At 44.5% G+C, this 8,836-nt stretch overlaps 1 protein-coding gene across 1 annotated transcript; it reads right to left on the bottom strand.

Annotated features, from left to right (window-relative positions):
- Positions 1 to 7,305: 7,305 nt before the first annotated feature.
- Positions 7,306 to 8,550, bottom strand: LOC147615559 (zinc finger CCCH domain-containing protein 17-like). Its single transcript, XM_086779013.1, has one exon. It carries the CDS (start codon positions 8,548 to 8,550, stop codon positions 7,306 to 7,308), a length of 1,245 nt encoding a protein of 414 aa, XP_086635139.1.
- Between the last annotated feature and the right edge of the window lie 286 nt (positions 8,551 to 8,836).

Genomic DNA, 8,836 nt, shown 5'->3' with positions numbered 1-8,836 from the left:
CAGAAAACATGGCACCAGATCTAATTTGGCACCTCATAGGTCTACATTGCCTTTTTAAGAGACAAAAAGTTATTGTTACCTTGTCAAGTACAGAGGTAGAGTATACGGATGGGGCAATGGTAGTTTGTGAGGTAGCTTGGTTACGCAAGCTATTTGGAGATTTAGGGCTGCATGTGGACAGGCAAGATATCATTTATTGTGACAACCATAGTAGCATGCATTTGGCCAAGAACGCGTTGTTTCATGCATGGACCAAACACATAGAGATCTACTATCACTTCATCAGAGAGAAGGTCTTTGCAGGAGATATTGATCTCGTGTATGTCAACACAGAAGAGCATGTTGCTAACAATTTCACCAAGGCCTTGGGAGAGCTGAAAAGCTTCACGAATTCCATAGCATGCTTGGAGTCTTGGAGATGGAATTGAGATTAAGGGGGAGTGTTGAGATGTTAAGCTCAACCAGAGCTGACACTCATGACGTGCTAGGTGATCGTTCCACATTTACATCACTGGCACGTTTGATAGCCACCAACACGATGGATTACCATTGGACTACACCTACATATCCACTTGCCGAGTTATGGGATACTTATCTTGCTAGCTCACCTACTTAGCGTGTTCACATTATGGATTGCTTGTACATAGTACTCTAATACTTATTTTAGTTTTCACTTATCTCTTGTAGACCTCTTTTGAGTAGAGAGAAGAAGAAGATTTTAGCCTTTCATCTTTGTGTGTGTGTGTTATCCATTGTTGTGAGTGTGTGTGTGTGTGTGTGTGTGTGTGCTTGTAAGAGCTCAAGCTCTCTCTCCTCCCCCAATCTTTTTAGTATGATCACATCTAATTTAAAGAGAGTTAGTGACGTGTTGAATTTTGCTTTTGATTTCACATCTTCATTAAGGGGAGAATTATTAGATTAATCTAATGTAGATGTGTAATTCATTATGATATGATAACTTTAGCAACACACCACCTTTACAAGTATGATAACTCTACCAACGCACCACCTTTATAAGTAGCTAGCTAATTAGAAAATTATATAGATTAGTGGGATTAGCTACATTAGTGAAAATCAGTTACCTACCTTTAGGTTTATAACAACATTTGTAATAGCAAGCAGTGTGTTTAAGCAATAGTTAAAAAGCAAAGATATAAACTTCATGCTTTGTTCTTATCTTCTTCTGAATTTGGTAGTGCATTGCAATAGATCTTGCTTGTGTGCTATGCACTCTATTTTACAAGTATGATCCTTGTTACAATGATGGCCATTCTTTTCTCACAGTTGGAATCTTGCTTGTGTGCTATGCACTCTATTTTACAAGTATGATCCTTGTTTATAATGATGGCCTTCTCTATTGTTACAAGTACAATCCTTGTTTACAATGATGGCCCATCTTTTCTCACAATTGGTATCACACAATCTTCTCACAATTTGGTGATTTTTGGTGATTTGAATGGTGATTTGAATGGAATGCTTGAAACAACTAGAAGAAGAGGCCTAAGTGTTTTAATGTTGGTAAGGATCCACAATGGTTGAATTCAAATTTACAATCAAGTCAATCAAAAGGCTTTGAGACCCCTGCTTAAAGCTTAAGGTAGAAATTTAGACAATGTTATTATTATGACATATAAATTTTGAGTATAAAAAGTAAGACTACTATTTCCATAGACTCTAAAATTTTTCCTCTATGATTGTATATCTATCGAAAAGGTTTATATACACCTAGTTAATATTTTAAATGGATGTCAATGTGTATACATGTTACGAGTAAAGATAGTCTACTAGTGTTACTACAAAGTGTTAACAAATGGGTTGCTCATAGCAAAAGGAAATTTATCTCTCAAGATTATTCATCTCATAAGTTTTTGATAAAGTTGGCATTAGTGTGCTTGGTTATGGTTCTCTCAACAAGCATAACAAATTGACTTTTTCCACGGACTTAAACTTAGCCATGATTGCATTTGATTATTGTTGCTTTTCTTTAAATTATATAAGTTCATCAAGTATTGGGAGATATTCAAGTATATAATTATATAAGTTCATGAAGTATTGGGAGATATCCAATCCATATTTGAATTAACATGACTAATGAGATGATTTGGCTTTTTTTAATACTTTAATGATGGTTTTCCATGAGATCACGTGGCTAAAAAATGCCATTCATATCATCTATCAACCTATTGTGTGACCTCAAAGGTGAGGTAATATCAAGGGAAGGCCCACATAACAAGATCAGCCCCAAATCCATCAATTGTGACTCATAAATATATAGAATTCCAAGAATTTCCAACTATGTATCCAGTCTATAAATGCCTCACAAATGCACAAATCCAACAATCCAATAACCCTTCAAATCTTTCAAGCATAGAAGTAGGCTTCCATGAAGCCTCTGCCGATGGAGCCTCTTTGTTGGGTAAACTCTTCCACTTGACAAACATCAAAGAATTGGGCAAGTTCCTTGGGCAAATTAAATGGCACACAAGGTTCCTTCGTTGTCTAACACATGTGGCACATCCATTGTATATACTCACAAAGAAGAATGATCAGTACATATGGAATGATAAATACGAGCAGGAATTCCGGTCTACGTGTGCAAAGGACTTTCGAGTGCTCTTTCTTCTGAAGTTCGTCATTCTCTCTTGTCATTGAAGCTCACCATAGCAAGAAATGCAGCTCCTTTCTGGAACGCAATTTGACCATCCACTATGTGTATGGGAGACTTTCCGGAGGCTTCCAGAGACTAAAAACCAACTATCCTTCTAGGGATAGGAGTCACACCGAAAGGGGTGGTCCACCGAAGTCTTGAAACCAATCACACAAGTGAGAAAAAAAATCCCCTTTTTGGGTTTTCTGGTTGAATCTTCACACTTGAAAAAGGCTCTAATACCCATGTAACACGCGGAAGTTTAGTGGAGGAATCGATAACTTCAATGCTCAAAATTCAGCAATTGGTTGCGACGAACATAACGCACAATATAGAGAGAGATGTGGAGAGAGAGAGAGAGAGAGAGAGAGAGAGGAGAGAGAAAAGGACACAATATTGAGTCCCATATATCCTCTATAGGGCCCCCACCACGAATGATGTATTTGCTTTATTAGAACAGATGTACAATAATGCAAATCTAAAGATCTGTTCTTGACCTGCACCTTTCACCTTTGCTATAGCACTCCCCTTGGCAGTCCTGGCCCTTGGGTTGCCACAACACTTTGTGAAATATAAGATGATTGGACTAAATTCTACCTCGGGCATTTATACCCACAAACGCTACTAGTCGGTTGGTTCTACTAGGGTAGGCTTGCTTGCTAAAAGCCCCACGACCTGGTCAAATGCAATAAAATTCTATTTTATGCCATCGTTTTCACAGTGGCTAGGATGCGCATGGTCTAGCTGTTGTCCTAGCTTGCGCATGGCTGTGGGAAAACCTCTATTGCCTGGCCGCCTGGCTGGGCAAGGTCTCTGGCTGCCTGGCCAGGCTCCTTGGGCTGGTCGACAACCTGCCCAGCCCTTCTATGGGGCAATTACACCTAGGGCCTTTGTTGGCCCCTTGGGATGGCACAAGGCCTACCCTTTGCCCATTCAAGGGATGGAACATCGCCTTCTTGGGGTAGCCCTAAGGGATGGCCCCATCCTATCCTATATGTCAACTACATGCTCTTCCTACAGACGCTTGGTGTCCAGTTGCAAACCCAACACTGAAATCCTCTAACATCATTCCAGAGGGAGACTCACAATATGGACTGGCACTGCTTCATGTGCAGGACAATGCACACCTGACCTTGGATGCGTAGAATGGAACCCTGGCTAACTCATCCCGAAATGGGCTCAATGGCATCCTCCACCAATGGCAAAAACTCCTCCCAAATGCTCTTGACAATAAATCCAAAGAACTATTACCATGGCCTTGTTCATGCAGTCTATTTGCAAGTAAAAAGACGCCAAACTATGCAAGAAGTGGAAAAAAAATGCATGATTTCCTCCAAAAAGGCAAACCACTTTGTTTAAAATGATGGGTATACCACTTCATGGAGGTTTTGAACTACTGTTGCTCTAACACATGAGCATGGCATTTTTTCAATAATCCAATTCCTCTATAAGAAAAACCGCACGGTATTTCCTGGGGACTTTGTACAGTGTTGCTCTTTGAAGGCATCCACATTGCATTTTGGGAGACTGTAGACATGGGCATGACAATTCATGGGATTTTCGAGAGCCTAACTGCTCTAAACCCATTGGCATTTGGGGACTTCCTGGAGTGCCCAACCGTTCCTAAGTCATGCATGGCATTTTAGCTGCCCAAGTGCCCAATCGCCTCTTGAAGCCAGGCCAGCTACAATCATGAACAATCTCTTGTCCGAGATTCTGCAATGACTTCATCCATTTTGCAAGCAACACCAGGTTTGTTTCTTACACTTGCATCAATTCATCTCTCCTTCCCCTTGGCTGTGCTTGAAAGATGCTGTGATGACAGATTACTCCATATGTTTAATGTTTCATATCTTCCATATTGGGTCCCGTATATCCTCTGTAGGGCCCCCACCACGAATGGTGTATTTGCTTTATCAGAATGATGTACAATAATGCAAGTCTTTAGATTTAAAGATCTGTTCTTGACCTGCACCTTTCACATTTGCTGTATAGCACTCCCCTTGGTTGTCCTGGCCCTTGGGCTGCCGCAACCGTTTGTGAAATATGAGATGATTGGACTGAATTCTGCCTTGGGCATTTATACCCACAAACACTATTAGTCAGTTGGTTCTATTGAGGTAGGCTTGCCTGTTGAAAGCCCCATGACCTGGTCAAATGCAATAAAATTCTATTTGCTGCCATCGCTTTCAAACTGGCTAGGCTACGCATGCTGTGGCTGCTGTCCCAGCCCGCATGCGCATGGCTGTGGGACAGCCTCTATTGCCTGGTCGCCTGGCCGGGCAAGGTCTCTAAGACCTGTTGGCTTCCTGGTCAGGCCCCTTGGGCTGGCCAACAGCCTGCGCAGCCCTTCTATGGGCTGGTGGGCAACACCTAGGGCCTTTGTTGGCCCCTTAGGGTGGCACAAGGCCTACCCCATGCCCATTCAAGGGATGGAACATCTCCTTGGGGTAGCCCTAAGGGCTAGCCCTGCCCCACATGCAAACTACATGCTCTTCCTACAGGTGCCTGGTGTCCCAACACTCAGATCATCTGACATCATTCCAGAGGGAGACTCACTGTACGGACTGGCATAGTTTCATGTGCATGACAATGCACACGTAACCCTGGACGCGTAGAAGGAACCCTGGTTGACTCGTCCCGGACTGGGCTCACATGGGACCAGTTTCCATTCCAGGCCCTCCACCTTCTTGTTCAGATACTGCTATGTGGCATCCAAGTGTGGGATGCCCGTGACATCTTAGAACTATCATAGCATCTAATCTAGATCTTGGACCACCTAACCTGCACCATAACGATCATTGGAAGTATTAAGTGATTCAGTCACAATATTAACAAAAGCACTACCATATGCCACCTTTCTTTGTCGAAACTTAGACTGCATTATTGATGGCATCATCCACCAATGGCAAAAACTCCTCCCAAATGCTCTTGACAATAAATCCAAAGGACTATTACCATGGCCTTGTTCCTACTCTCTATCTGACAATCTATCTACAAGTAAAAGGACGTGCCAAACTATGCAAGAAGTGGGAAAAAAAAATGCACGCTTTCCTCCAAAAGGGCAAACGAATTTCTTTAAAAATATGGGTTTACCACTTCATGGAGGTTTTGAACTACTGTTGCTCTAACACATGAGCATGGCATTTTTGCAATAATCCAATTCCTGTATAAGAACAACCGCATGGTATTTCCTGGGGACTTTGTACAGTGTTGCTCTTTGAAGGCATCCACATTGCATTTTGGGAGATTGTAGACATGGGCATGACAATTTAAGGGATTTTCGAGAGCCTAACTGCTCTAAACCCATTGGCATTTAGGGACTTCCTGGAGTGCCCACCTGTTCCTGAGTCATGCGTGGCCTTTTAGCTGCCCAAGTGCCCAATCGCCTCTTGAAGCCAGGCCAGCTACATTCATGAACAATCTCTTGTCCGAGATTCTGCAATGACTTAATCCATTTTGCAAGCATTAATGTCAGTATGTATAACACTGCCCCATTAAGACACAAAGGAGCATGATACCATATCGACAAGGGTGCCCCGTGTGCCAGAAGGGCCATTAAACACCAGCTTTGTGCCTTACACTTACATCAATTCATCTTTCTTTCCCCTTGGCTGTGCTTGATAGATGCTATTCCCAGCCGTGATGACAGATTACTGCTCACAGCTTCTCCACTGGCTTTGCAAATGCCATACCACAGATCAGAACGCCTCATACATCTAAGACATTGAATGCAGCCTTTCCAATGAACATAGACTCGTAGTGCTTCCAAAGGCCTCCTTTTCAATCTGCAGAGAGGTCTCATTCCATGACGCTCTTATCACAGTAAAACAAATAAACACGTGTGGCACTTGCTGTGCGTTCTCAAAGGGTGCTACCAACAGAGAAAGATGTGAGCATGAATGCCAAGGTTCATTAAACCTGTTGAATCCTGACCTTGATACACACAGCCCCCACATTCTTACACTTTAAATTCTGATAACTGCTTCCGCTTCCTCCGGCATTGCATTAGCAACTCCTTGATTGATCAACAATGGAGAAAATTACAGAGTTTTAATGCTAGAAAAAGCAGAAATAAAAGACAAAGGTGGTGATGTGTTTTTATTTCATTCAGCTCCCATTCACAGCAAGCATTGGGGAGACTCAATTACATTTTTTCTCCTTTGACTTTCACACAGCAAATTTCAATTTGCCATGCATTGGAGAAGGCAGGAGAGCATTTACAATCTTTTTCTTTAGGGATCCCGTTCACAGAAAGCATTGGTTAGACACTGATGCTGCTGCCACCTGACCTTGATACATATAAGAGCGCCCACATTCTTACATTTTAACTGCTTCGGCTTCCTCAGGCACTGCATTGATACACCTTTAGTGATCAACAATGGAGTTTTAATGCTAGGGAAACTCAATTATGAAAAGCAGAAATAAAAGACAATGCTGGTGATATGTTATTTCATTCAGCTCCCATGCACAGCAAGCATTGGGGAGACTCAATTACAATTCTTGTTTTCTTTGGATTTTGCACACAAAATTTTGGGGGGAGTATCAATTTGCCATGCATTGGAGAGCATTTACAATCTTTTCCTTTTCACAGAACTCATTGGCGAGTAATCACTCTTTGTCTCCCATGCATTGGAGACCGCACAGAAAGAGAATGCTCAATGCTTGGGTACCCCCATCTGCCACACCTTGACCCTTCCAGCACGGTCGCCTGAGAAAGCCAGCCCACTGGGCCCGGTCTCGAGGGACTGGATGGGCTCGGGTGAGAAGAGGACGGCCCTCTCTGTGAAGGAGGGCAGCTCGTACACTCGAACAACATTGTTCTCACCTGCGTAGGAACACATCAAGATAGGTATGCCGTCCTCGCTCACAAATCCGGATAATGCAATTAGCTCAGGGGCTTCTGTATCTGCATGGCCAGTCGAAGTCTTGGGAGGGGTGTGGGTGTAGTGAAGATCCAACTGGGCACCTTCTAGCTGCCAAATGTTGAGCGTGCCATCGACAGAGGCCGAGAGGAGAAACTGGTTCCAAGAGAGTAGGCCAGTGACAGGGCCTGTGTGGGCGGCAAGGAGAGTGTGTAGGCAATGGCCGGTGGTGAGGTCCCAGAGCCTGATGCTCCCGTCAGCTGAGCCCGAGAACAAGAGTTTTCTGTCGGACAACATGTAGGGCTGGAGGGTGTGCACGGGCCCAGAGTGGGCGCCCGACGATAGCGAAGCGGCTGGAACCAAGGAGTGTGTTTCGGAGTCGAACCTCCATACTAGGATGACACCGCAGTCAGTCCCGGCAAACAGCATGTCATCGGCAGCAGCCAAAGCGCGGACCTGGCCGGCGGGAGCGGCGCAAAGCTTCTGTTGCGCTTGGGTCTTCAGATTCCAGACCTGGACCTCGTTGGGAATCCCGACAAACAGACTTTCGGGATTGCTGTTACTGCTGAAGAGGCATCCAACCTCTCCCTCTAAAGGGATGGCCTGGATGCATTGGCCGGACTCGCAATCCCAAACCTTTACCTTCCGGTCTCGGCCCCCGGTGAAGAGGGTGTTGGAGCCTTGAGGAAGGACTATGCCCGTCAAAGAACACCCTTTGCTGTGGCCTTCCAACTCGGTGAAGAGGGCAGCTGCGCCTTCCGTGTGTGCATGCAAGAACTTGCAGCAACTCTGGTCGCCCTTGGGGCAGGGGCTCCCACGCAAATAGAACGAGCAGGGCTTGGATATCGCCCCCCTGCGCCAGGTGAGATTGGAAGAAGAGGACGACTGCTTCCGCTCCGAGTTAGCCGGTAGGGCATGGGAAAACCTGCAGGGGTTGCGGGTGCACCTGCCTTGCAGCCAGAATCTGCAGACGATGGTTTCCTGCTCATGTATCGAGTCATGGTGATGGTGGTGGCCTCCGTGCACTGCAGCGGCCATGGCGAGGTATGAGGCGAAGGGGCAGATCGAAGGCAAGAATGCAGCGAATTTGAGAGCTCGTGGGTTGATCAAAGAAGCTACCTGTAGGCAGGGCAAAGAGCTTGCGGGTTGATCAAAGACGCTTGTTCTGTGCTAATTTACCGTATTTATACCTAGGGAGAGCGCGTGCCGAGAGCGCGTGCTTTTGTCCCTCGAAGGTTCTTAGACATATACCATTAATTTCTAGAGTGCTCGTCTCTCTTTTTTTTCTTTTTTTCTTTTTTTGACCAATAGTAAATATATATAT

Source organism: Cibotium barometz, chromosome 40 (genome assembly GCF_041138505.1).
Source record: "Cibotium barometz isolate CiBa-2024 chromosome 40, ASM4113850v1, whole genome shotgun sequence".
Lineage (NCBI taxonomy): Eukaryota > Viridiplantae > Streptophyta > Polypodiopsida > Cyatheales > Cibotiaceae > Cibotium > Cibotium barometz.
Note: the sequence above shows the minus strand (reverse complement) of the source record. Positions and strands in the feature narration are given on the sequence as shown.

Excerpts from the sequence above, each read along its gene's own strand:
- LOC147615559 (XM_086779013.1), bottom strand. The coding sequence starts at position 8,550 with ATGGCCGCTGCAGTGCACGGAGGCCACCACCATCACCATGACTCGATA.